We start from the raw sequence: 25,768 nt of genomic DNA on the forward strand, positions 1-25,768 counted from the left end.
ATAACTTTTCTTCTGCACTTAACGGCAATATCTATGTTTTTAAAGAATTGACCCAACAAAGCGCTTCATATTGGTGGCTTCGTTGCTTTCCCCCGGAGGCAATGTTTAATGTTTAGTCGAGATGGTAAAAAACCATCACTCCATGGAACAAATGGGACTTAGTTGCCGCAAGACTGGGTCTCCTGTGCCTTCTGGGGTGTCACGATAGGATGGGTATCATATGAAATGCGATGTGTTCGTGTCAAATGTTACATAAAAGACAAAGCCACTCTTGCGAAGCATATTTCATAAAGCCCAAATATCACAGTTCACTGTACGAGAGGAAGAGCAAAGGTTATAATTTACGACGGCCTCCAAAGGAGACCGACTTGTATTGATGAATTGACTGATGACTATGATCGTAAGTCATCCCAGATCGAGGAGAGTGAGAGCCAACAACACTGCCACATACTATCTACTATTCTACACCCGTGTGGAAATGAAACCATCACAGGATGGAAGATGTCCCTTTTCCCTTCCCATCTCATCCGACCCTGTCAGGCCGTTCCCATCAACCCAAGTCAAACTCGCTTCGCAAGCCGCCATGAAAAAGCATCATCGCCCTCTCCCACTCCAATCCCCACAAGGGAGATGCGGAGACAACAGAAAACGACAACATGTCTCGAGCTCAGAAAAGAAAGAAACCAAAACAGACTTTCTTAGTCTGGGGTATCGTGGTAAGAAAAACGCAAACGCTGCACACCGCTAATGAACAACAGACAAATAAACAAACTGAATCATATGCTTTTTGCATGCCGTAAAAGAAATCTCGACAATTGGCAACAATCAAATCCGGCTAGATCAGATCAGATCAATCTTATTTTTTGTCCAAAACTCCAGGCCTTGGCCGGAGTCAAATTAGACCATGATCGATCGTGATCCGGACACCATCCGAACAAGGGACGAATTCCTCGCAACAAGCATCTGCGCGTGTCGCGAGAGTGAGGAGACGAGTCCTTCTTGGACTGATGAGGAACACGTTGTGGTGTCGGTGTCGGTTTCGACGTCGGTGTTTAGGACTGACGACCGAGATGATGATGATGATGATTGTCGTTGCCAGAGTGAGAACAATGATATGCCCGCAATGAACAGCGTGTTGAGTAAGTTGTCTTTACTGCAGTATGACCGCAAAGCCGTTACCACGAGACAAGAGACGAGACCAAGCACGACCAGCGGGAAGGAGGAGGATTGAGTGTAAGATGACGCGGAGGCGCTGTAGCTCGAAGCAAGCTTTTGTCCCATCTTCGCGAATCCTTCTCCGTCGCCGCTTTCTCGTCGGCCTGGCAGGATGGTGGTGGTGGTTGTGGACGACCGTGACGAGGATGTCGTTGTCGTCCTTAGGAGGGTCGAGTTGGGGGCAGCAGAGCTGTGACAAATGCCGCAGCTGCTGACATCTCGGGAAGTTGTCTGGAGGTCTACCGGGAGACCAGCAAGCCCCAGTTTCTGTCTTTGATAGATAGAGCTGTTGGATTTGGCTGGATACCTCAACCTTGAAGACCTTGTCGCCGTCTCGGCGCGAGACTGTTGTTCAACAGATGATGCGTGTTGAATGGTGACAAGTACAGCGGTAGTCACAGATGCGGAAGATGCAATTGGTGACTGTTGTAGGGGCCTCCTGCCGAAGTTCATCACAGATGTGTTGTGATTTACGTCATGAGGTGCATGCTGAACATTGAGCGCCGGGGAGGCAGGGCGTTGCGAGCCTGGAGAAGCTGGAGTTGGTAGCGTTCCTGAGCCAGTCACAACAGGTAGTTGATCTGATGCCTGTAGGATTACCCTGCTCTCATCGCGTGATGCGAGTTGGGGACGGCGCTGCTGTTGTGGTACAGTCGTTTGACCAGGGGTCTGTACAGCTGGCGAGACGTTGCTCGAGGTCTGTAGGTCTCCGCTTCCATGGAGTCCGCCATATACCTCAAGTGGTAGTCGTTGATGACTTGTTATCACTCCGGAGGATACGGAGGGCGAAGATGGACTGGAGCGTGACTCGGTCCTGTGGGCAAGGACGCTGGCATGGCCGAAGTATTGTTGATCGGTGTATCCAGCGTTGAAAGTTGCATATGACTGCTGGTGGCCGAGGCCAAGGAGCTCCTCGTCGAGAGAGAAGTCGGCAGGCGGTGAGTAGAGGTTGAAGTCGACATACTCGGTGCCATGAGGAACGCCCGGGTTTAGGTAGGGCAGAGCCGGAGTGGCGGTCGAAAGTACCGTCTCGGTGGGAATTGCCGGCGAAGGGCGAGTGTGTGCCGGGGTCTCCGGAGTGAATGCCTGCGACGGAGAGGTGGCGGAGGAGGAGCTGGTGCTCTGGTAGAAGAGCTCCTGGGAAGGAGCGAACTGGTCGAAGGTGGCAGGAGCAAAGTCGGGGAAGGCATCCTGGTCAAAGTTGAAGTACTGGTTCCAGAAGAGGTCATCGACGGTCTCGGTTCCTTCAACAGAGGGCATGGCAAATGCGGCGGCATCAAAGTTCTCGAAGGAATCGGCGATGAGCAACTCGGCAGTAGCCTCGAAAACGACTGGAGCAGGCGGCGGTGCTTCTGCTGTCTCCTTCTTTTGCTTCTTAGTGGGCTTCGACTCGGTCGCAGCGGGAGATGTGTGCGTGGCAGCCCGCTTCTTGTGGCTGGGATCGCAGCGGACCTTCCTCTTCCGGCACGCATCGCAAGCCTTGATGATGCGCATGAGGTGGGCATGGTCCCTCTGCTCCTTGGTCTTGCATCCCCGGGAGGCAGAGTTGGTGACATCTCGGCCATCCTTGGTCATGATCCGCATGCCAGGGTGATGGGCAAAGTCGACGGGCTGCTGGCGGGAGCTAGGAACAGTCGACTTCTTGGTGGCCTTGGCTATCCTGGTAGCATCGTCGAAGGAGGCTGGGGAAGCAAAAGAGGCCGGGGACTGGGTCCACGCGTTCGAGTCGGAGATGACTGGGGAGACGTTGAAGCTGGATGCGTAGCCAGAGTCGACAAACTGCGAAGAGCTTGCTGGAGAAGCAGTGCTGACGGTAGCAAAGGAGGTGGAGGGGACGGGGTAGAACTTGAAGTTGAACCCGGTGCGTTGCGAGTAGCTGAGGAAGTCCATGGAGATGTGGGCGCGCTTGTCCTTGATGGATGCAGGACCAGGGATGAAGGCGTTGATCATCTCGTCGAGCTCGGGGGTGCCCATGGCAGGGAGCCAGGTGAGGGCCTCACCGAGGTTGGCCTGGCAGACCGAGAAGCCCTCCATGAAGGCGTTGGCCGAATTGGTTCGAGACATGCCAGTCATTTGAGCCAGAGTCTCGGGGGTATCGGGGATAATTGTTGATGACAATGTGTCGGAGTTAAGGTAAGCAAAGTCTCGTGACTGCTCCAGGGTGGGCCAAGCCGAGTGGCTCTCTTTCGCGATGGTTCCGATGTGGCAATCTGTGCCAGATTCTGGAAAGCTTGGATTGATGTGGTTGAATCAAAGTTGTTGTTGTTGTTGTTGTTGGCTAAGCGATACCGATGGGTTTGCTTGCTTGTCGTGGGTTGCGGTAACTTAAGATTGGTGGGGTAACGGCAGGGCAGTAGGGAGATCTCCGTGTTGCTTGACGGCGACGGGGATGCTCCTCGAACTGCTGCGACGACTGCCTTGTGGTTTGTCCACCAGGGTGGTTAACACGGCTGCTTGTGCACGGGACACTTCAGTCGAGTGTCGAAAGACGAAAGGGGACGATGTCTTGTCAGGGGCACCTGTGATTGGGAAGCCGGAGTGACTGGTTGTTCTCTCAATTCGATTTCGATGGAAAAAGGAGGAAAAGGGAAGAGCAAGAAGCAGTAGGCCGATGGGAGTCAACGCCGATATTTCACTTGGACCAACAATGGGAAAGCAGCAAGAAGCGGAATCTTTGACCAGTAGTTAGACGGGTGAGAGGCGCAGTGGGAGAGAAGACACGGGCTTAATTAGGACTAGTGTATTTTGAACTCACGGCGAGCCTATTTGGGATTAACGCAGTTTGAACGGGTACTTCTTCGGCCTCTTTTCTTGTAAGTGTGAGCCGCATCGCAGCTGCGTTCAGTATAAGAGGGCGGTCCTCCCTTGACGAAAACCATGAAGTGACTCTTCTTAAGAATTGCGAAAAGACAATAATCTTGAAGACACCGTAGAATACGTACTGATTTCTTCCCGTAGTGAATTGACCTCTTGGCCACATGTTGAGTGGTGATGTTATGTCTGGCCACACCAGTTCTACAGAATATTCCACCAGCGGACGTTCCGTCGACCCAGCAAGGGGGTGAGGCAGCGGCCTGCATGGTTGAGCACGGCGAGCGATTCTAGGTGGGTGCGACGCTGGCTTGATCCACTCGACGCAACCCTTCAGAAGTTGCAGAGGGCTGGCGATTCGGCGGCCTTGCTGAGAAGAAAGTGAGGTGAGAGACAGAAGATGCCCGGCACTGACGTTTCTCATTCGTCGCATTCGTCTTACAATGTGTGTTGTACCGCAAAGCCGGGCAGGCAGTTTGCCAGTCTCGATCAAAAGAATGTATGCCTAAAGAATGTGGGTTCAATGAGATATGCATGTGCGTATGAGTCAATCAACCTTTTACTAAGGTCGGAAAAGTCGGATCTCAAAGAGCATCTGGTTGTGATGATGATGCTGTGAGAAGACATCTTGGTGTTTGGAAACCCAGCAGAGCTCCCGTCTTCACCTTTCCTTAATTACCTTTCGTCTGATAATGTTAACGACGAGATGGAAGAACATGGCAGGACATCATCCCATTGACGACAGATTTGTCCCTGACCTTACCTTCAATTATACTAACACAGCTTTATGCCTATCTCAATTCTTCGGTCAAGTTCGTGTCCTTGATGGAATTTCGAGGCTTCAGATCAGGCAGCCCGTCAGCCTGGCAGGGCATCTCTCGAGGTTGACTTCCATCTCATTTCGACTCAGTGGACCCGCACTTGTTCGTCCCTTCCATTCTTTCGTGGAGAAAGTGGATAGGGTGGGGTGCCAGCGCTAAGCCAGGCTTTGCTCCATACTTCTGAGTTTCTGTAAATATGATTGGTCGATTCTCTCAGTTTTCCAATGCTGGGTTCTTTTCGAGCAAGGGTCCGCCAGGGCGCATGGATGGAAGCCGCGGATTGAGTCAATCCCCAATCCCTGCACTGAGCCATCCTTCCTCTTTTTGTTTCCGTCTTCGTACGTCAACGGCAAACTGAACAACTCCCAATGTGAACCAGCCAACCAGACCAGACAATTCCGCTCTCTCACTGCTCGGATAAGGTTGGACAGAAAAAGAAAGCTTGAAACAAAAACGATGGATGACTCTTCAGCATCCATTGCCGGCAATTGCCGCCGCAGTCTGTGCAACCTGCGATTTCCGTCAATGCGACGACGCCATGGGAAATGGGAGATGGGAATTTGGGCGGGCTGTCAGGGCTGTGTCCGTACACTCGCATGCATACACTCTCCCACACCGTAGAGATGATAGTGGTGGCTGTGTATGACTCTTCAATAGTACTCCATTACATCAGGGAACGGCAAGCCGCGAAAATTGAGTTAAGTTCTCGTGCCCAATTTGAGCCACTGCACTGCACTTGCCCCTGATGATAGTGGCGGCGACCACTGCCACCAACTACAAAGCTTCGTTACCAGCCTGGTAGTGGCTTTCTTACCTGCAACACCAAAACCGTTCTCCTTGGCCGCTAATGTAGGCTATGCGTTGTATGATATTGGTACTCACTGCCCTGCCTGGGCCTCGCCTCCAAGGCATTTAACTTAGTTCACCAGGGCAGCATATGGGCGGCCTTAGCAACGCCTCCAGGTGGTAGAGCTAGTGTAGAGATGGTCAAGTATTGGCCATGGTCTTATTAAGTATGTCTATGGGAACAGAGTATATATAGTGTAAAAAGTCCCCGTGAATGGCGTTGCTGCTCCCTTTCCTCCATGGAAAGCCTACCCGTCATCATGTTATCAAATCATTACAAGCAAACCGCCCAAAGCAGACCAACCCTAATAGACCCTGGTAGACCCTACGCCGAACAGAACCGAGCGAGGAAAAGTGGAAAAAAGCGTTAAGAGTCCGTAGTCGAGGAGATGGAAAGCTTCGATATCAAACGTTCGTTAGGCGACCAAGGACATTGACAACAGACTGCTGCGCCTTCCATCACCGACAACCTTGCTGGTAGTCTCTTCGACAGCTTCAGATCCGAATCGATAAACCCACATCCCGAGTACCCCCACAGCAATACACAAAGCCGATACCAGCGGCATGTAGTGGCCCATGGACCGCACAACCTCTTTGATCAGAGATGACGAGGCGGTGTTATCCACGTCTGAAGACCTTGAGGGAAAGGAAAACAAAAGCAACAGGATCAGATAATGTGTCAAGGTAAGGCAAGGGGCGTTAAGCTTCAATGAATTTGCTGACTTGACCATGAGGGAAAACGTCGTTGGGGGAGCGGAGCATTTTGGTGACTTTCTTGGAAAGTGGTGGTAGTCACTAGGGGGTTCCCTTGGGGGTTCCCTTGGGGGTTCCCTTGGGCGGTCCTCCCTTGTTGGTTTGACGGAGATCGAGTTCTCGTCGTGATGATGACGAAGGGGATCGTGGTTTGAGGATACTTGGTGCTGTAGAGGAGCATAGTGTTCAAACCGCCGTGTCTCAGCAGTTCCTTTGGATGTCGTTCCAAAAGTCTGGCCACTCGTGGAGCCGGCGTAGCTGCTACCGCCGTATATGCCGAAGGAGTTGGATCCGTAGGCATTGGATCCGTCAGGGCCGGTGCTGTAAGAGTTAGATCCTCCGAAATATGATGGAAGACTCAGCAGCCCGTTTCCGTTTCGAAAGCCTTGTCCGGTGTGGATCGTCGATGTGCCAGAGATCAAACTGGGAGCAGGAGGCATCATGGTACCATAATACCATGAGGCAAGCGGCCAAGTAGCAGTGCAAGTTAAACAAGCGTCAATTGTACACTTCGTGCAGCTCTGGTCGTAAGGTCCTGCAAAAGAGCCGCAACAGCTACATCTATGGACCATTCTGTCGTTGAAGAAGGGCTCGTGTTGAGTTCTGTAGTGGTTCAGAAGGGAATTAAGATTTTGGAAGCGTGCGTGGCATTCATGCGGTCCGTTGTCAGTGCGCGCCAGTGTCCATGGATCGATGGCTCCTCGTTTGCACTCCCAGATGGTACCGTTGGCAAGTAAGCCAAGTGGTTTCTCTTCATCACCAACTGAAGAACCTGGTGAGGACAGCATCGGAGAACCGGGATAAAGGTTGTGGAATGGTGTATATAAATCATCAAAGCCAATAGGGGCAATATATGTTGGGCTATAGGCTGAACTGTAGGCTGGATTGATGTTGATCGGAGCGGCTTGCATGGACAGGAAGAGATCTCCCCTAGAGGTATCGACCATTGTTGATGGACTGTCAAGCACGATATCGTCGTCGCGATGTTCATGTTCATGGTCGTTAACAATCGGCTGATTAGGACACCCGTGTGTATGGCTACCGACTCCGAATAGTTCCATGTCGTTTGGACATTGCCCTCGAGAATATGACACCGCCGGACTACTGGGAATCTGGAGACTTGGTGACATTGGAGCTACTGTGCGCCTTGACTGTTTGAATGCCTGGTAGTTGGCTTCGAGCTCGCTATTATCGAAGTGAGTACACTGTCGATTCAGGAAAGCAAGAGTTAGCCAATCTATGCTATCCACTATGGTTTTGTCTGGTATATGTGACAACCTACCTTTACTTTACGCTGGCGACACTCTCCGCAAGCATGAACATATGTTCGAACAAATGCCGTTCTCAACCTCTGAGCCTCATCCAAAGGTTTGTTGCGACAGCCTCGCCTTTTTCGCCCGCTTTCTTCAACTCCTCCATCCGAGCCTTGTGTCGACGCTGGGCCGGCACTACCGATTGAACCAGTACGAGATCTATTTCGTCTATAGGTTGTTCGGGGAATGTCCAGGTAGGAGCTGTAACCGGGGCCGTTCTGTCTGCCTCGTTCTTGCTGCCGTAGAGCTTCGTTGAAACGCCGAGGACGCTTGGATTCTTCCTCAACATCCCGCATCTGGTTGTAGAGCGTTTGTGCTTCTGGGCACTGGCGAGGTTTTCGTGATCCGTCAGCGCCCTGAACAGGCTTGGTAGGACCGGGCCTGGACATGGCACTGATGAGTTCTACTTTGTCTTTGTTCTGTTGTTGAGACCGGTTGAGATAGAGATGACAAAACAGGATCGATAAGTTGTATCGGGTAACTGGGTGGAAGGGCAAAAGGTTGATATAGATAGGTAAGGAATTGAAGGAGGCGTGAGTGCACAAGGCTGCGACACGCAAGTGTCCCCCGCCTGATGCTACTCGTGTACACAGTAGAGGGTAAAAGTCTTGGGGGCAGCGAGCCACGAGAAGCGAAATCGAATTTGGAGACAAAGATTCAATAGAGAAGTCGAGAATGGTCTTTGTAAAAGGAAGAAAACAAAAAATAAAATCTTGGGGAAGAAATGTGCCAACAAATGGATAGACTTGCGCCTCCTCGATAGCCTGGTGGGAGCTTTTTCTGGTGAGAGTACGTACAGTACACGAAACAAGCAGGGGGAGGGGGCTAGGCAGACCCTCAGGCAGAAACCAACCTGTTGTCCGTGAAGCGCGCGACTGCGACAGACACAAAGGAAATGGCCAAAGTCGACTCCTAGCAATGGAAGGTATGTGGAATGAAGAAGAATGAGAGAGACGCATAGCTCTGGATTGAAAATGTGGGATAATGTCCCTTGATATTATAGTCGTTGTCGATACCTCAAATTGAGGCCCTGTTGGTAGGGTGTTAAGCTTCGAGCCTCATTCTACCCAATTGGGATCTGGGCAGCCCTTCCAATTGACGCAAAATGATTTCCTGCGCCTCTTTGCCATTTTTCAAGTGCCCGGCACACTTGACAAGAGGCCCTCACCATCCATGTGCTTCCTTGATGTATATGGTTAGTAAAGCGCGCACCAAAAGAGGCCAGTATCCATCCCGGAAGTGAGGCCAAAGGATTGTTTGCAAACCAAGGCGACTTTTTCATGTATAATGACAGAATCTGACACAACCATGCCTGGATGTCCCATAGACTCAGTTGCCAGGCAAGCTGAGGATGGAACGGCTTCTTGGCTGTTCGCATTAGCCTCATATGGTGATTGCCCCTGTTGTATTCCTCGTGAACGTCGGCCGGCCGAGGCCTACAAGGAAGGCAGTGCCCTGGTTCCTCATGGCAAGCAAATATCCGACGGGTAAACCAGGCCGTTCATGAGACATTTCTTGATCGCTCATGGAACAAGTCGGATTGGTTTGCAAATCGCCGTGAGGCGTAGGCGGCGGGACCTGGCGAGGTAGCGATGAACTACTTTATTTCAAGCTCAGCTGTGGGGGTCGCCCGGCTACTTTTCGAAGCTCAAGCTGCTGTCGTACCCCGACTCGAGTGGTAGGTACGGGTAGGTTTGCCGTTGGTCTTTGGGATTGTCAGATGAACGCCATCGCCGTCCTCACGCGTTGAATATGCGGAGAGCAGAGGGCGAGGCGAAAGAAGGTCGAGAGAAGGAAGTAAGCACGCCCCACGTTTCAGTTGACTTCTTCAGAGGCACTCTTTGCCAAGAGGTTACAATAGGGTGTCACCTGGACGCTTTAGTGATATCGCAAGCCCTGTTCCTGAATGCCGGATCCTTCCGGGTACCTGGTGACAGAAACGCGTCACTAGCGAGCTTGGATCCAACATACACGACAATGCTTTTTGAAAATTCGTCGGTGAAGTTATATCCATCTTCCTTTTGTAGATTGTTGAATGGTTTTCGTATTGGCCGCATATGTGCCCTTTTCTGGAGTAGGACATACGCCGTCGCGTGGATTGGTTGGTTACTAAAGGAAGGACAGTTCAGGTACCGGCAACCAACTGGGGAGGCCCTAACTACAATTTCTGCCACCTCGTTAAGCTTCATGAAAGGGTCAACTGGGATGCATATCTTGTCTTGTGACTTTGCACGATTTGAAGGGGAAATGGTATCAATAATAAGGCACAAATATCAATATTGCACGAACATGTCCTTGTTCCTCGCCATTGAATGATATTGCCGTGCCAGCCGCGGATAATCGTCCATACCTACGCACAGGTGGCGTCGACCAACTACATGCTTCCTGCGTCTCAAAGGGTGGAGGCATCTAAGTGGCCTCAACGATAACAATACAGCCTGTCCACATGGAACCAAGCTTAACGCAGGCTTCACGCCAGAAAAAGAGGATGTAGCTTCAAGCCGGCCGCCCTGTTTCCAACAGGTCATGTGCCTCTCTGCTCCAGGGACCGCCTTGTCGAGCAGAAGTGAAGCCTGGAAAGGTCATCTTCCTCCTTGGCCGTTCTTCAGGGCCGGACCCAGCGGCTTCACGTCTCAATAACTCGCGGGTTCGTGGCACTATACGCTCTGGAGGGGGCTCAGCCGGTAGAATAGACTGCGGTACCTGGCCTTTTGCATGAGATTTCAGTGCTGCTTTGCGACCCCTTGTAGCCGGATTTATGATCCGCGCTGAGACGACTTGGTTGGATGAGTTGTCTACGGGTGGTGTTGGTTTTGCAGGAGCATCTAGTGGAACCGGAACACTATCGGCAATACCAGTTTGGCATTTGTCCTCCACAAGAGAGTTGTGTAATGGTGACATTGCCGTATCGCCCTTCGCTTGAGGTTCCTTGGTTCCTGACCCGTCACTACGGCCTGCCTGATCTGGCACAGGTAATGGGGGTTCCTTGATCTGTTGGACCGGCTGTGGTTTGTGATTACGGACTGTGGCTGATGCCGCAATATTGGCCGAGACGTTGCCACTTCCTTTGGCGACGTCGTTGGTGCTGTGATCGTTTAATTCGTTGCCAGGCGGTTGTTTATCCGTGATTGATGCCGCGGGGTCGTCTCCATCAGTGACGTTGTTGCTGCCGCTACTCGTCGCTGCCGGTGAGATCTGTTCGGAAACCCCTTTGGGTTGTTTTGGGGAAGCGTCATCAACCCCATTTTCGGAAGCAGGGAGCGGCAACGTCGATGTGGTCTTCTCAGCGCGCTCTGCGTTGTCTTCGGCCATGGTTACATTCGCGCTCTTTGGCGTAACGTGATCTTTCGTGTTGTTATACGTAGTTGGGCTTTCCTCAGCCACTGAGCGAGACTCTCCTGTCGGATGGCTAGGGACTGGCTCGGCTTGTTCGTACATGCTGATGATCGGAGAGCTAGATGGAACGAACCCAATAACCTCTCTGCTCTTGATGCCTTTCCTGGCGAGTTTGGCTAAGCGTGGACCAACGGGAACTTGAGGTAGCTCTTCATCGGTGCTGGCTTCAGCCGAGTCAGACTTGTGACTTGTGGTCTCATCGCTGATCTCCAGCAACGCTGGTCTTCGAGCGGTTCTACGCCTCCGTGGGTATCTCAATATCTCCTCATCTTCCCTTTCCCTCTCTACTTCGACCCGTACGTTGTTCTCGGGTTCGGGAGGTACAGAGCTCTTTTTGGCCTTGACTCGCTTCTTCTGGGTTTTCTCTCTTTTCTGGGCAACTTGCAGACTGTGTGATGTTGAGCTGGAGTCGGAGGCGCTCACTAAATCTTGGCCATTCTGTTGCCGCTTCTTCCTTGCTGGGCTTGTCCGTGAATCCGTGGCGGCAGCGGAAGCTCCGCCTAGACCTTGATTCGCGACGGGCTGATGTCTTTCTGACTTTGAAAAACCTTCAGTTCGATCCCTAGCTTGGGATTTGCCCTTTTGTGACAAAATGCCGTCGATGACAGGCATTGGAGAAGCAAAAGGGTCATCATCCGAGTCATCGGGAACAGTTGGACAGGTCTCTGGTTGATCAAAAGTCAAGTTGTCGGATTCGTCCACGATCTTAGCACTTGTACGCTCCTCCACGGACCCAGTTGTAAATTCATCACTAGGGCTTTTTGGTGGACGTTTTGCTCTCTTTGGTTTCTCCGACAATACCAATAAACCACGCCTCTGCCGAGATTTGATCTTGAGTTCCGCCATCGGCTCATCTTGAGGTATCACTGAACCTGATCCGTTGTGTGGTTTTTGTCCAGGTCCCTTGTCGACGAGGGGCTTCTTTGTGGATGTAGTCTTTTTGCGTTTGTTCCCTTGCGCCTCCTCTGCAACGGGAGCGGCACGTTTAGATTTGCCCCCAGTGACTGTTCTGGGAGGCGGAGAGACCTTCCTGCGTTCATCCGAGCCCCCCTCAATTCCATTATCATCGTCGTCGTCCTCGTCGTCAAGGACGATTGGCTGTGTGACCTTCTTGGAAGATGTCAAAAGAGATCGCGTAGAGTTACTACTCATGTTGTTGTTGAGCAACGCCGAGCTCTTTCCATTGTTCGAGAGCAATATGCCCTTTCCTTTGGCAACTGGTGGGCGCTTGGTATTATATGCCGCTTCGGTTGTAGTGGATTCGCCGAAGGAACTCGAACGCCCATATGGCCTGGTATTAAGGTCCGCTGCTTGGTGTTTCTGGTCATCATGATCCAACCCTCCTTGAGCAGAATCACAGTGGTCCTCTTGACTCACGAACAGACTCTCTTCAGGCGATGGAATGTTCTTTTTGACCGGTGGTGTCGGTCGTGACACGCCCTCGGCTCTTGGGACTGTCGTCCGATTGGAGAGCATAGTGTGAGTCGTTGGAATGGGCGCGATACTTTCCTCTAGCTGCCGAGACTCAACCTCTTGTGGTGGAGAGGGTTCACGTCTACTCTGAACCTTGGACGCTACGGGACGCCGCAAGGGTGCCGAGCTCGCAGGTGCCCCTGACAAAACCAATGGCGCGCCGAACAAACTCTGAGCATATCCCATCTTGCTCGGAGGTGTGTCTTCATATCGTCTCCTCTTTGATGGCCTAGAACTGTCAGCTCCATCGTTGGATTCCTCGACATTGTGTCGCTGTTCAAAAGGCGATTCGTTGGGCACGAGAGCACGACCGTGATGGCCTATCGGGGTGCCAAGAAGCTGGTTCAGGCGTCGGTGTCGAGTTTGGAAGTGATCCTGTTGGGCGTTGTTCCTGGGAGTGACTCGGAGGGGCGTATGTGCGGGAACAGGGCGGGCTGGTCGTGATGCTATCTGTGCCTGGCGCTGCTCCTTCTCCTTCGCCCGTTTGTCTATCAGTTCCGAGAGATCTTGTTGCTGACGTGCCACACATTCGGCAACCTGGACGATGACGCCGCCCCTTTCCAGCTCGATCTCTTCGCCCTCGTCAAAATCCCAATCTCGACGCCAGTGCATATCACCAACATAGTTTCCGCGGTCATCGTAGACCATGACGCGCTTGTTGAAGGTGTGATACTTGAGGTGGCCATCCTGCCATCTCTTTTGCTTCCTTTTCAAGTCGTGGGTGAAGAGGCAGAGGAATTCGAGCACCGGAGCAGTGCTGCCTGTCTCGCTAGCCCCAGCAGCCGAGCGCCCGGAGGAAGCTATGGATGCCATGGTGCCTATCAATAGGCATGTCGCAGGGGAACCGATAGCTTATCGTCGCATTACCGATTGTGTCTGGCGTTCATCGAATGGTGTCGGATGGCCCGACTGACAATCCCAAATGTGTTGAGCGAAACAACACTGCTCGTCTGAGAAGCGCAGAGAATTCAGATCTTTGTCATTTGGGCAGATGTCGTCTACTCTAGCCTCTGGCAGCTTCCAGGGGCAAGGCGGGTGGACGCGACGACGGATAGCTTCAGCAAAGGAAGCCGCGTTCAAGCGCGCAGTCAGGTGACTGCACTTCCGTCTGTTGAAGCAGAAGGTGCAGTCGGGTGTTGCAAACTGCCCCCCTCCAGGCACCCAATGCCAAGAACGGGCCACTGACAGTTCAGGGCCGGGGACGAGGCCCCGCATGCCGGTCTGGCAACCCCTGTTTCACGCTATGATGGCAGTGACGCTAGCAGCAGCCCATTGTCATTTTCCCATTCTGGGGCCCAGTTGGCGTTATCCCAAAAAGTTCACCACATCTTCTCGTTGTTCTTGTGTTACCAAGGAGCAGAGGCTGTGTTGATGTTGTCTCCGGCGGTACAGCATGGTAGCCAAGCAGCATCGAGGTTGGGAAAGGTGTTGAAGTCTCAACGCTTTACGTTGATGACTTGATGCAGCCTATCGATGCAACTGTATGGCGGCGCCCCCTCATTTCCGCAGCCCGTCGGCCGGCATCGTTGAGACTTTCATGTACCTCTTTCCCTCTTCTGCCAGCTCGTGTTGGACCACACCACCTCAGTCAAATGTCAAGCAACAGGATGACTGGGCATTTTAGATGCTCGTATAAACCCATACTATCCTATCTACCATAAGCGTTGCCGTCACCTACAAGTCGAGAGTCTCCATAAACAACTGACTAGTCATAGGTGGTCACCTCTACCTAATTTCCTGTTTATCCTATGTCCAATTTCGTTACTAATTTACTTGCTCCGAGCTACCCTCTGGGCAAAGGGACAGCCTTTCGACCCAATTCAACACTTGCTCTTACCTTCACTTCGATGCTACCCTGATGCAGTCATCAACCGAGTTTTCTGGCCAAGCATTACCGTGGTGTTGTTGCTACTTGATTCAAGCTAGTCCTGCCTGTAACACCTACCAGTACCCTGGGGTTGTCGGTCGCGATCAACATTTCCGCGACACGACCTCTTTCCTACGTCCATCTCCATCGCAAATCCACTTCATCCTCCCACAAAGACAGCTACGTCGAAAGCCTCTTCTCCAAACAGCCTCGATCTATCACCCATTGATCGGCGGATCAGCATTGGCTTCGCCTTGTATCTTTTCAGGGGTGTCTTGTCTGGCTGTCGAACATCCAACCCGGACTTAGACGGCAGCAATCGAGGTAAACAACAAAAAGTGCCCCAGTCGCCCGCCTACTTCCGCACTACACAGCAACCAAGATGCAGTCTGTGCAGCGCAAATTCACAAAGCTTCGAAGCAAAGGCCCCGGCAACAATGCCTCGGTCTCCGTTTTACTGAAGGAATATGAAGATGCGGACCAGCTTCTCGCAAGGGTAAGCCCACCGTTGCCGTTCATCCTCGCCCAACCGGTCTCCCTTGTGCTGTCGCTGACTTGTTTCGTGACCCAGTTACTCGAAAACTCTAGAGCTTGGAGGGACGCCTGGGCCTCACTCGTCCACCACCAACTGCAGTTTGTCGTCGAACTCGAAGGCCTCTACGATCCGATTGTCGGCGCCTCCGATGGCCATGGCCGCGAATCCGTCCCTACCCCCCGGCTACAACTCGAGCGGACATTCAGGTTGAAACAGGCCTATGGCGAACTCAAGTCCGAGCTGGAGGAAGAAATCGGCACCATCGAAGATCGGGTGATTCGGCCGGCTGTGGAGGCACGGGATTGTATCGCCCCAATTCGCAAAACGATCAAGAAACGAGAGAACAAGAGGCTGGATTACGAAAGGGCCCAAGAAAAAGTCAGCAAGCTTCACAAAAAACATACAAGGACTCCGAAGGAGGAAGCTTCTCTGGCAAAGGCTGAGGTGGATATGGCCCAAGCAGGTGATGTAAGGACTTACCCTCGAGGCAACTAACTCGGTTTCGTGTTCGATCACGCTAACACTGCAAGTAGGAATTCGCCATCGCCGACGACCACCTCCAATCGACCCTGCCACCCATCATAAACGCTTCTTTCAGCCTGGTACCCCCCTTGCAAGCAGCCCTGATTCTCATCCAGAACCGCCTGTTGGGACTATATTATACGACTGTTCACGCCTACTGCATGGAATCCGGGTTCCCATCGCCTCCGCCTCCCATGTCTGAGGTCGTGGCAGCATGGGAAGCCGCCTTTGTTCCCGCTCGGGATGATTTCGAGTCCGTCAGCATCGTAGCCCGCGGCAAGGCCGCCCATTCACCCATGGCTCTACAGGCACCCGAAGGCCCAGGCCGAAGGCTTTCGGCAATGATTCCCGGGAGGAACGACATGCGTCGCGTCACTTCACCAATGCCGTCCAGTTCCAGTGCGTCAGTCCACAGCGGCAGCGGCTATCAAGGACGCAACAACTTGCGTATCCCCTCTGCAGGTGGCTACCACTCCCGGCCCCATTCACCGGCAGCATCAGACCGGTCCTCTTATGCCTCCAGCCCGCCGGCCTCCTCTTATTCCGGTTACTCCGGCAACCAAGGCCAGAAAAGACTCGAGTACCTGGCTCCTACCGACTTTACGCAGGCTAGTTCCCTGGCGCGAGGTCCGGTAGACCGCACCACGCTCGAGAACAACAGACCCTTCCCAAGGTCGCCTTCGACTCCATCAATGTCGATCAACCGGGCCCATAGCCCCCAGGCTGCTCGAAGTGCCGGCAATGGCAACGGTAATGGAACCGATTACTTTGCTTTAGCAGTCGCCAAGAAGAGACCTCCCCCGCCCCCGCCCCCAAAGCGAATCGCGAGCCAGCAGCTGGCTGAGTACGTGGTTGCGCTGTATACCTTTGCGGGGCAAGGCGCGGGAGATCTGGCGTTTAACGAGGGCGACAGGATCAAGATTGTCAAGAAGACGAATACGGATCAGGATTGGTGGGTTGGCGAGTTGAATGGGAAGCGAGGCAGTTTTCCGGCGAACTATTGCAAGCCGGCGTGATTTTGTTGTTGTTTGTGGTTGTTGGTGCTGTTTACTTACTTACTGCGAAGTATTATTTACTGCGTAGCTAGGTAGGTAATCCAGACCGTGAGCGAAGTGATTTTTGGCTTTTGAAAGCGTATACAGGGGGGGAAAGGGGGTATTTTAAACAGGGTAATGGTTTTATAAGGGGAATCCATCTGTATGATTTTGTAAAACTAGAATATGTATTTCACGGGGGCGGAGGGGGAAACGAGCTGTAACGGAAATAGGACCACGCGCGCTGAGTTTTGCAAAGCACATAGCATAGTGTCTAATCGAATTATGTACTGCACTTCCTGATCACCAAAGCCACCGTCTACTTGCCACTTGCTTTCATTGTTTCACGGCACGTAGATCCAGTGATGACGTACAAAAGTCTGACGAATCATTAAGATTTTGAAACAAAAAATGAGGAAGCTAAGCACCCTTGGATGGATGGATGGGTAAGGGTTCTTGCAAGGATTACAAGCATTGAAGAGTTCAAAGCGTAGAACGATCAGATAAATGCAAGGATCTGGCAGGTGCTGGCATCTTGACGGCATGTGTCACGCCTCCCGTGACAAACCCGACCATTTCCAAACTCCAACCAACATCGATTCTTCAACTCCATCAGCACACCCACTTACTCACTCACTTCTCCTCATCCTGCTTCTAAGCCTTCTCAAGACCCCTTCATGCCCTCCTCAAGCCCTTTTAGAAGCCTCTCCGCCCAGTCGGCCATCCCGTCCTTCCTTCCCTCCCTGACTTCTTCAGCATATGACACCCTCTCCCTCCCCCATTCTAACCAATCCTCCGCCCTAGCTCCCCTGTCGCCATCAAACAAACCAACACTGACATCAATCACATCCTTCGCCTTCTCCGCGTGATAAAACACCGTGGCTCCGCAGGTGGGACAAAACTCCCTCCAAACTCCGGGGGAGGATTCGTACCTCTTGAGAAGGCCCGGGGGGAGGGCATCGAAGTCCAGGGTACCTTCAACAACGGAGGCAAACTGGATATTACACCTCGGCACAAATGCCCAGCACTGAATCTCGAAGCCAGAGGCCAGGCGGCAGGATTTGCACACGCAGGCGCCGGTGAAGTATCGGGTGAAACTGGTAATACTTTCAACGCCTAGCGGAGGAGTTCTGCTGGAGGTGGACGAGGTACACTGTGGTTCAGGCCCGCGGAGCCACCACTTCTCGTCATGAGGATTTGAGGTCAGCCTTTCTGGCTCCGCGGCGTACGAGTACATGGCGTCTGGGTAGCCGCGGTGGGGAAGGATGCTGGCTTGAGAGGGGCGGGTGAGGTGAAAGGAGATGCGTTTGCAGTGGCAGGCTGCGGGGAAGATGTTGTTGAGATCCTTTGTGTTGCGGGTGTTCGGAACAGTGATGATGTCGGGGATTTTGGTGGCTTTTTGGCCGATGTTGGATGTGGATGTGGATGTGGAGTTGGATGCGGATGGAAGCCAGAGAGATAGCCCCAGATCTTTGGTGTCGTCCGCCTTCTGGTGCTGCCATTGTATTCTGTGGTTTGGGTTGTCATTCTCGGATGATGTGATGACGCCTGTTGCTACCGACCATTCGAATTGTTCCTTGTCATTGCTATCGTCGTTGGAGGCATCACTGTCGGAGTAATAACTCGAGCGCTGGAAGACGTGGCAACCACATGTTGAGCAGAAGTAGTAACATGTTGTTTCAAGATTTGGGTGATCCGGGCCTGAGTTGTATTTCTTCAGGCTGACGAGGGAAGTGGGAGCTGAGGAGAGGGCAACATATGATGTGAAGAGCTGCCCGCTCATGTGTCGACAGGCTGTACAGTGGCAGAAGACGATGTCGGTATCCACGGGGGAGAGGGTTACAGTTTGTCGGATGGAACCGCAAAGGCAAGAGATGGTGGCCTTACTGCCTGTTTCGGTAGACATCTTAAGTGGGGGGAATGAGTGTTGCGGTTCGTTGTTAGGATATGTTGTCAAGTTGTAAGAGTGATGTTGTATTATGCTTCGAATGTCGTCGTTGGATGGGATAGTTTCTGGTTGAGAGCAACGTCTGGTTGTGAAGTTCTTGACGGGTGGTGTACTCTTATCTTATACATGTGGATGGGAGATCAGATCTCGTCGGATGGGTGGGATTTCGTTGATTTCTGTATTGTAGATTCCCCTTATGCCGGCTGCCGCTTTAAGCAAGGAAGGAGGCAGACAAGTCGTCGCTCAAAGGGCGTAAATGACATTGATGGTGCGGGGCTCTTGCCGTTTTTGATCCCTCGTATACGTGTAGACATGGCTGCCACGTAGAGGCAAGTACATCTTGCGCAACATGCCTTCCAGATCTTCACTCGTAGTACCAGCACATCCCTTCCATGTGAGTTATGGCCACGGGTTATTGGAGCGAAAGTGAAGGAGCGAATATCCGAAATGTGGTGTCTCGATGGTTAGGGGATTGGAATCGACTGTCCCTTCCGAGGCCATCATGTCATATTTCCTGTCTTCGCCGCACCCAAGTTGTCGACGCCAAAATAATCCCATGGAACAACTGTAACTGAATCGGAACCCAGGAGTTTTCATGAATTGTTTATTAGGTATCTTTGGTATCTTCCACCGCAATCATGGGCGTATCATTTTCCGCCAGCCATTATCTCACAGCCCCCTATCCATTAACCGTTACCAACGCTCCCATCGCAACCTTCATATGCTTGCATCCCATGTTTTCATATCCAAACGTCTCCAATCATCCATTCATTCATGTTCATCATCAATGATGGGCGCCCTTTTCGTTGACAGGCTCAGCTGGGAGCTCAGTCGCGGAGCCTGGTCTTGAGCCAGATGAGCTATCCTTCTCGCCCTTCTCTCCAACCAGCACCGGCCCGGGCTCAGTGGTTCCTTCGATTGACCTGACAGGCTCATCTTTATGCCAGGGAGCCTTGCCCTTGGCAACACAGATCATCCAGCCTGGGATGATGCTGCCAAAGTTCGGGGCCCAGGGGTCCTTGAACTCCTTGTTCTGGGGCACGATGCGACCTCCGGAAACCTTCTCGACGGCCCAGACGAGGGTGTTAATGAGCATGTACATGCAGATACCAGCGATAAGACCGTTGGCAATAGAGTAGGTGAAGGCCATGAGGGCAATGCACACGAAGGCGGGAATGGCGTCGCCCATGTACTTCCAGTTGATATCCGTCACAGCGCGGACCATCATAGAGCCGACCAAGATAAGGACGCAGCCGGTGGCCCACGGGGGAATCGAAGCAAAGATGGGGGCGAAGAAAATGGCGATGAAGAAGCAGAAGCCAGTCGACATGGCTGTAAGACCAGTCTTGCCACCCTCACCGATACCGGCACCGGACTCGACGAAGGCAGTGACGGGGGGAGTACCGAAAAGAGCACCGATGGCGATACTGACGGAGTCGACCATGTAACTGTAGACACGTATGTTAGCAATCAGCCAGTAAGACGCAACGGAAGAACCATGAAAACGTACGCAATGGTAGAACCCTCAAAGTCACCAGTCTCCTCATCGACAAGGCTGGCATAGCGAGCCATGGCATACATGGTACCGGTTGTATCGAGAATGTCGACGTAGAGGAAGGTGATGAGCGCCAAACCGAACTGTCCGCCGTGTCCCGAAATATCCCATTGCTGAACGTTGAGGACATGCTTGATCTGATGGAAATCGACAACCTTCTTGAAGAAGTCGAAGGCATCGTTGCCGACATCGGTGTAGGGGAAATAGGTGACCTCGGTGGTGCGCGGCCATGAGATGACGGAGACGAGGATGATACCGGCGATAATGGCACCCTTGACGCGATACATGAGAAGCATGGTCGTGAGAACACCGCCGCAGAAGATGCCGATCCACATCTTGGGGTTGCGCATCTTGTCACTGTCCGGGCAGGCACCTGTGACAGGGTCGCGAGACTCGGGGTGGCAACCAGCAAGCTCGATGGGCACCGTGGTACCGCCGACCGCGAGACCAATACCTTCGGAATAGGTCATACCGATGAGGGTCAGGAAAAAGCCAATACCGACACTGGTGGCCAGCTTGATGGACCGAGGGATAGCCCGGGCCAACCACTGGCGCATGCCAAGGAGCGCAAGACCGAAGAACACCCAGCCTTCAACGAAGATGGCAGTAACGGCAACCTGGTAGGGAACAAGACCCTGTCCGTGATATCCGACGACGGTGTACGAGAAGTAGGCGTTCAAACCCATGCCAGGCGCAAGTCCAATAGGCCTGTTCCATTGTCAGCAAACCAACACCTGAATCCATCTCAAGAGCGAAAACCCACAAGTTGGCGAGAAGACCCATGAAGAAAGTAGCGAAAGCAGCGATGGCAGCGGTGGCGGTGATGATATCTCTCTTGACCTCGGCCTTGCAGATAGCATAGGTCGGATCATTGAGACACCATCTATCAACCTCGGGATCTGCCGTGCAGACGCAAGTTCCTCCACTGTCGGCGACGATGCTTCCGTTGACGGCAATAATGTACCTGCCACAAGCGTTAACAACCCGCACCTTGTATCGTGTGAGGTGGTTTAAACATACGACATGGCGAAGAAGGTCGCGAGACCAGCACGCATCTCGGTGAAGAAGTAGGATCCCTTCCTTTCTTTGGGCTGTTGGCGACGTTTTAGCAAAGAGGCACGCGGCCACTCATTTCCCAAAAACGGCGCTCACATGTCCAGAGCCATCCAGCTTGAACCAATATCCAACCTTGCTGGTGGCAACCTTGCGGTTGAACGAATCAAGCCAATCACCAACTTTCCCCATCTTTGCAAGGTACTGCGGCGAGCTGCTGAATCTTTAAAGACGGTCTTGGGTATGTTGAGGATGTCGATGAGCCGAATGGAGATAATCGGCAGATATCGGGGGTGATTGACCTTGGATCGGTGAGAAGATCGATGTGGCGGAGAAGGGATTTAGTCTGGTCAGATATCCCCTTAACTGACTGAAGAGTCGTTGAAGTGGAGGAGGAGGATGGTCGACGTAAGAGGGTTCGTTGTATGTTGTTGTTAACGGCGCACAAAGCACGTTTGCAATGAGCGGTTGCCGAAGCTTTCACCAAACCCTAGCGAGGGACGCAAGAGCATTGGTGAAGGAAGGAGAAATCCTTACGAGTCGACCGAGGCCTGGAGGTGGGCGGCCCATCTTTATGAATCATGAGAGCAAAGACTGTGAGCTGCGGTACCAGACCACCAGATGGGGAACCCTAGGTGCATGCTAGCCCGACCGGGGATGAGTCCGCACGTGTGGGAAGCCAAAATCCCAAAGAACGGGAAAAAACCGATAAAAAATTTCTTATCTCTGGGCATCCGCTGGGGCATCAGTGAGAATCCATCCCGTCCGGCGGCGGGCATGTCGTCCCAAGAGGGAAGAGATGGGATGGCTGGCCACTCGGGCCCAGCTACGCGTGGAGATGGTGGGTTTTGATGCTTGGCGAAGTGGGAACCGGCGATGTTCGAGAAGTGGAATTGCATGGACGGCATTGGCTCGAGCCTGGCGGACCTTGCAGGCTCATGAGACAGCATGACGGGAATGACCTAGTCCTCGACTCCCCACCTGTCCGTCCCATAATGTCATGCAGCCAAGCAGCACGTCCGCGCACAAAGCAAATGTTCAGCGAGGCCAAGACGGGGCAAGACGGGGCAAGACGGGGCAAGACGGGGACAAGACGGGCCACAAAGTCACCTCTTCAACCCCTCCAGTGCCTTCCAAGCCCTCGTCCGAGGCCCGGCTCGCCGCCAGTGGGACGCCCGTAGCGCGCCGTTTACCTTGAACTACCGAAGTGAGTTTTCCGGTCTTTTGCGTCACAGATCTTCACAACGAGGATGATGACTTCGTGCTTCCCACGCCACGACTTTGACTGCCAGGTTTTTAGTTTTAGTGTAGACTCTCACTACCGTCCCGAGGTAGGATCTCAGTTGCGTGAGGGGAACCATGCCGATTGTGTACGGATTGGTGGTTGAACTACCCATCATCGATTTCAACCCTCACAGGCTGGAAATTGCGGTTTTGATATGCCTCCAGTGCTGTTTCACGCCAATGACATTCAATTGACTTTTGATATCATGTAAGAGCGCACTAGGGGATCCCGGGACCCCTACAACAGGCCATGTAACCGTCGACTGGCAAGGGCTCTCAGCGACCATCACCGATATGAGATTCCGCTCGAGATAGGAGCAACAGCCTGCATTGGTGAAAGTTCCGCTTCCCATAGCAGCGTTACATGGTGAGGCTTACCCTATTTTAGCCCGAGCTGGACTATCATAACATCGATTCATCGCGAGACTGTGATGACTCCGTGGTCGGTCGTGATCGGTTATAAAACATCACCAGCTCGTCGTCCGGTCCTCTCAGGGATTGGTGTCAAGGAAGAGGAGAGGGGCCGCCTATCTTTCGCCAAGGCTGACCTGGCTGGAAGTGGTGATGCAACTATGCAAACTTGCATGCAGGCGCCATGTGGGATGGCATTCGACGACATGTCACCGTTCTGTCGTCTGGGTCTGGACAGACGACAGATTCCCAATTGGCATGTCGATGACTTACCCTCATCAAAATGAGGCTCTCTGACAAAAGTCTGGTGCAGAATCGAATTCAGACGGAAAGCCCGTCGGATTCGGTTGCTGTGGCTGCTGTTTGAGTCGCTTCCCATCCTCTATCAAAACCAATCGTTCAGACACACCACGCGGGCAGGATCGCTAGTGCGTGGTTAGCCCGTGGGGGCTACAGAGCTCAGCAATTTTGAACTTCAATGGGCGGCCCTTGCCGTACTATTACACAATGGTTGTTGCCGCCGTCGGTGACAGTGGCATTGACGGGATGAACCTGTCAAAACACCAAGGCAGGATCGATAAGCGAAAAGAAACAGAATGATCGAGATAATACAGCTGAAATTGGAGTCCAGGACGTCCATCAGCGTGCCGCAACGAGGCGAATTCCGACTTCTTCAGCACGGTCCCAGGCGATGGACAAGAGGTCGATCTCCAATTGACGTTGCCTGCAACACCAAGCCAGCCTATCAGGAACCATTTTCATATCTCAAAACACCAACGCCTACTGATATGGGTGAGATGGGATGCCAGCATAGGCGTTGGGAGTTGTACATATCATATATCTCATTTCCGCCAGCCGGCCGGAGGAGAAACCTGACGCTGTGTTTTTGGGACCTTTGCTGGCGGTCTACGGCCTTTTCCGATATCTTGAAGAAGTATCAAGCCTCGCTGGGGAGTACCGAGCTGAAAGAGCGTCCATCCATCCATGCATCACAGCGACTCGAGGTTCTCGAACATTGGAAACTGGAGTGTGACGGTAATATCCAATGTGCATTGGCATTGGGAACCATTCAGCCCTTTCCCTTCCTGCTATCCCTCGCTATCCCCAGATTTCCGTGTCGCATGTCTATTTTCCTTTTCTTCATGCTGTTTCAGACAATTTGTGGGGGAGATGAACATCCTCGCCTCCTTTCCTTCTCCATTATGGACTCCCGGTTTTTACTAAGCGGTACATAAAGTTTGAAAAGAGTCACAACCAGAGTGGCTGAAGGGAGTCAGGATTTCAGAACTCAGGATTGTGATCTCCGCTTTTTCACGCCTACCGCCGGCCGGAGTCTAGAGTTTCGGACACGAACTGGACATGGATGGCTGTGCCGAACTTTGAGCCTAGTCCTTTCCTTCTTTTCTCCAAACCCCGGCACGGGAACCTCTACGGCTGGGTTCCGTCCTTCTTTCGGTATGTACTTCGGAGCCCGGCCTTTGCCATTTAAAAAAACATACAATATCCCTTTGCTGTTGAGAACTCGGGCTCACTATGTACGTACACTTCATGGCTGAATCACGGGACTACCTCTACTGTACAACAGTAGTGGGACAGAACCTCAGCCAGGCGAGTTTGGCGGCGGCGGATCTCAGGTGGTGGGCGACGAGTGACCGGACCCCGGTCACCCCCGGCATCCGCTTCGGAGTGCCGGGCTGTCCTGGCTAGAGATAAGAGCGGTCGAAAAGCGGTCGGCCGGCAACCAAAAGCCCGCATGAAGAAGAACCACGTCCACGGCTGAGGCTCCGTAATATGCGTGCCGCAGTCAAAAAAAAAAAAGGGGCAATAAACTAGAAACGAAGGATAGACAATGCAATTGCACGCTCTGGAACTTTTTCTGATCCTCGTTTTCTAGTTCCATTGCGGCTTCAAGAAGAACCGTTCTGAGCCGAACGGTTTGTTGATTTTATTTGTGAAGACGCATGAGACAGAGACATCTCTGCTGTTGGAAGTCGTTTTCAGAGGATCACAGATGCCGACGGATTTCGTCCCAGCAAACAAAACCTCCAATTCGTTAAATTAATCCGTCCCAACTCACTGCACTGCCGGTTTTCTCCATGCCCTCTGATAAGAAACGATATCGGGCGGGCGGGGTTCGACAGGGAGGCACGTGCGCCAGGCCCGGACCGCTTACTTGTACGTACTGCTGCCGGCCTCTATCATACCTCTAGCCATTGCCTGCCGCGTCCAGTTGTGCGTGTTGATTCTTTCCCCTAACCCTACCCAAGATGGATCCCTCCACCCTCACCTTCGTTGCTTTGGAAGCAAGCGATGATTTCTCAACAAGTCTTAGCCAAAACATCAATACAGTCGAACCCCCTGATTTTGCATACTCCAGAAACTGCATACACACCAAAATATGCCCTCTAACTGCATACTCATGCGAGGTCGCAAACCCCTGTCTCCCACCAAAAGCAGGCTCCCTATTCTGCATATATGCTAGTTAGTGCATAACTTTTGGAAGTCCCCCATAGTGTCTGAATTACATGCAGAATCAGGAGGTTCGACTGTATAAACAAAACCCCTGAAACCACTTGTTCGTGGACCATGCAGGCGACTGTTAATGGTTTCTGCAACGTGGGATTCCAATTGCATTGAAGGACTGAGGATATCTAACGGAGTGTCAACATCGTCTTATTGGTGTGGTGCAAGCTCCAAAATGTGAACTAACAAGATTATGAGATCTGTCCAGATGGTAAATGCTGTTGCCTACCTTCCTCATTGGCCTCTACCAAAATGTTTTCTTTTGTACTTGGTCTCCTGGCTTGAACTATGTTTGCTTCCATGTGCAATAGTGACATGAGACAAGTCATAAAGCCTATCAAAAGCCATGAACGACAAAAACCAGATTCACTCAAAAACCACGACACCATAACCATCAAAATGCGTTCA

General features: G+C 52.4%; 6 protein-coding genes across 6 annotated transcripts; 1 reads left to right on the top strand and 5 right to left on the bottom strand.

The window, feature by feature from the left end:
* Positions 1-343: 343 nt before the first annotated feature.
* On the bottom strand, positions 344-3,803 carry SMAC4_06829 (uncharacterized protein). The gene is made up of 2 exons (XM_003349005.2): positions 2,426-3,803; positions 344-2,329 (listed from the first exon to the last, which is right to left on the bottom strand). The coding sequence occupies exons 1-2, from the start codon at positions 3,286-3,288 to the stop codon at positions 898-900; spliced, it is 2,295 nt and encodes a 764-aa protein (XP_003349053.1). The 5' UTR covers positions 3,289-3,803; the 3' UTR covers positions 344-897.
* A 1,738-nt stretch (positions 3,804-5,541) lies between these two features.
* On the bottom strand, positions 5,542-9,756 carry SMAC4_12805 (uncharacterized protein). The gene is made up of 2 exons (XM_024655330.2): positions 7,729-9,756; positions 5,542-7,651 (listed from the first exon to the last, which is right to left on the bottom strand). The coding sequence occupies exons 1-2, from the start codon at positions 8,716-8,718 to the stop codon at positions 6,110-6,112; spliced, it is 2,532 nt and encodes an 843-aa protein (XP_024511230.2). The 5' UTR covers positions 8,719-9,756; the 3' UTR covers positions 5,542-6,109.
* A 499-nt stretch (positions 9,757-10,255) lies between these two features.
* Positions 10,256-13,441, bottom strand: SMAC4_06830 (uncharacterized protein; the record flags this gene model as incomplete). Its single annotated transcript, XM_003349006.1, has 1 exon — positions 10,256-13,441. The coding sequence occupies one exon, from the start codon at positions 13,439-13,441 to the stop codon at positions 10,256-10,258; it is 3,186 nt and encodes a 1,061-aa protein (XP_003349054.1).
* A 211-nt stretch (positions 13,442-13,652) lies between these two features.
* Positions 13,653-16,879, top strand: SMAC4_06831 (uncharacterized protein). Its single transcript, XM_003349007.2, has 3 exons — positions 13,653-14,991; positions 15,067-15,498; positions 15,564-16,879. Exons 1-3 carry the CDS (start codon positions 14,878-14,880, stop codon positions 16,566-16,568), a joined length of 1,551 nt encoding a protein of 516 aa, XP_003349055.1. The 5' UTR covers positions 13,653-14,877; the 3' UTR covers positions 16,569-16,879.
* A 123-nt stretch (positions 16,880-17,002) lies between these two features.
* Positions 17,003-18,492, bottom strand: SMAC4_06832 (uncharacterized protein; the record flags this gene model as incomplete). Its single annotated transcript, XM_003349008.2, has 1 exon — positions 17,003-18,492. One exon carries the CDS (start codon positions 18,490-18,492, stop codon positions 17,251-17,253), a length of 1,242 nt encoding a protein of 413 aa, XP_003349056.1. The 3' UTR covers positions 17,003-17,250.
* Positions 18,493-19,109: 617 nt separating this feature from the next.
* SMAC4_06833 (uncharacterized protein) lies at positions 19,110-21,751 on the bottom strand. The gene is made up of 5 exons (XM_003349009.2): positions 21,242-21,751; positions 21,110-21,180; positions 20,853-21,053; positions 20,045-20,797; positions 19,110-19,982 (listed from the first exon to the last, which is right to left on the bottom strand). Exons 1-5 carry the CDS (start codon positions 21,332-21,334, stop codon positions 19,319-19,321), a joined length of 1,782 nt encoding a protein of 593 aa, XP_003349057.1. The 5' UTR covers positions 21,335-21,751; the 3' UTR covers positions 19,110-19,318.
* Positions 21,752-25,768: the final 4,017 nt, after the last annotated feature.

Source organism: Sordaria macrospora, chromosome 1 (genome assembly GCF_033870435.1).
Source record: "Sordaria macrospora chromosome 1, complete sequence".
Lineage (NCBI taxonomy): Eukaryota > Fungi > Ascomycota > Sordariomycetes > Sordariales > Sordariaceae > Sordaria > Sordaria macrospora.

Excerpts from the sequence above, each read along its gene's own strand:
- SMAC4_06833 (XM_003349009.2), bottom strand. The coding sequence starts at position 21,334 with ATGGGGAAAGTTGGTGATTGGCTTGATTCGTTCAACCGCAAGGTTGCC. Across the intron at positions 20,798-20,852 it reads ATGGGTCTTCTCGCCAACTT|GCCTATTGGACTTGCGCCTG; the intron begins GTGGGTTTTCGC and ends ACAATGGAACAG. Across the intron at positions 19,983-20,044 it reads TTTGAGGGTTCTACCATTGC|TTACATGGTCGACTCCGTCA; the intron begins GTACGTTTTCAT and ends ACGTGTCTACAG.
- SMAC4_06831 (XM_003349007.2), top strand. The coding sequence starts at position 14,878 with ATGCAGTCTGTGCAGCGCAAATTCACAAAGCTTCGAAGCAAAGGCCCC. Across the intron at positions 14,992-15,066 it reads CGGACCAGCTTCTCGCAAGG|TTACTCGAAAACTCTAGAGC; the intron begins GTAAGCCCACCG and ends TTCGTGACCCAG. Across the intron at positions 15,499-15,563 it reads ATATGGCCCAAGCAGGTGAT|GAATTCGCCATCGCCGACGA; the intron begins GTAAGGACTTAC and ends CACTGCAAGTAG.
- SMAC4_06829 (XM_003349005.2), bottom strand. The coding sequence starts at position 3,288 with ATGACTGGCATGTCTCGAACCAATTCGGCCAACGCCTTCATGGAGGGC. Across the intron at positions 2,330-2,425 it reads GATGACCTCTTCTGGAACCA|CTCCTCCTCCGCCACCTCTC; the intron begins GTACTTCAACTT and ends CCAGAGCACCAG.
- SMAC4_12805 (XM_024655330.2), bottom strand. The coding sequence starts at position 8,718 with ATGCGTCTCTCTCATTCTTCTTCATTCCACATACCTTCCATTGCTAGG. Across the intron at positions 7,652-7,728 it reads GTCGCCAGCGTAAAGTAAAG|TGTACTCACTTCGATAATAG; the intron begins GTAGGTTGTCAC and ends CTGAATCGACAG.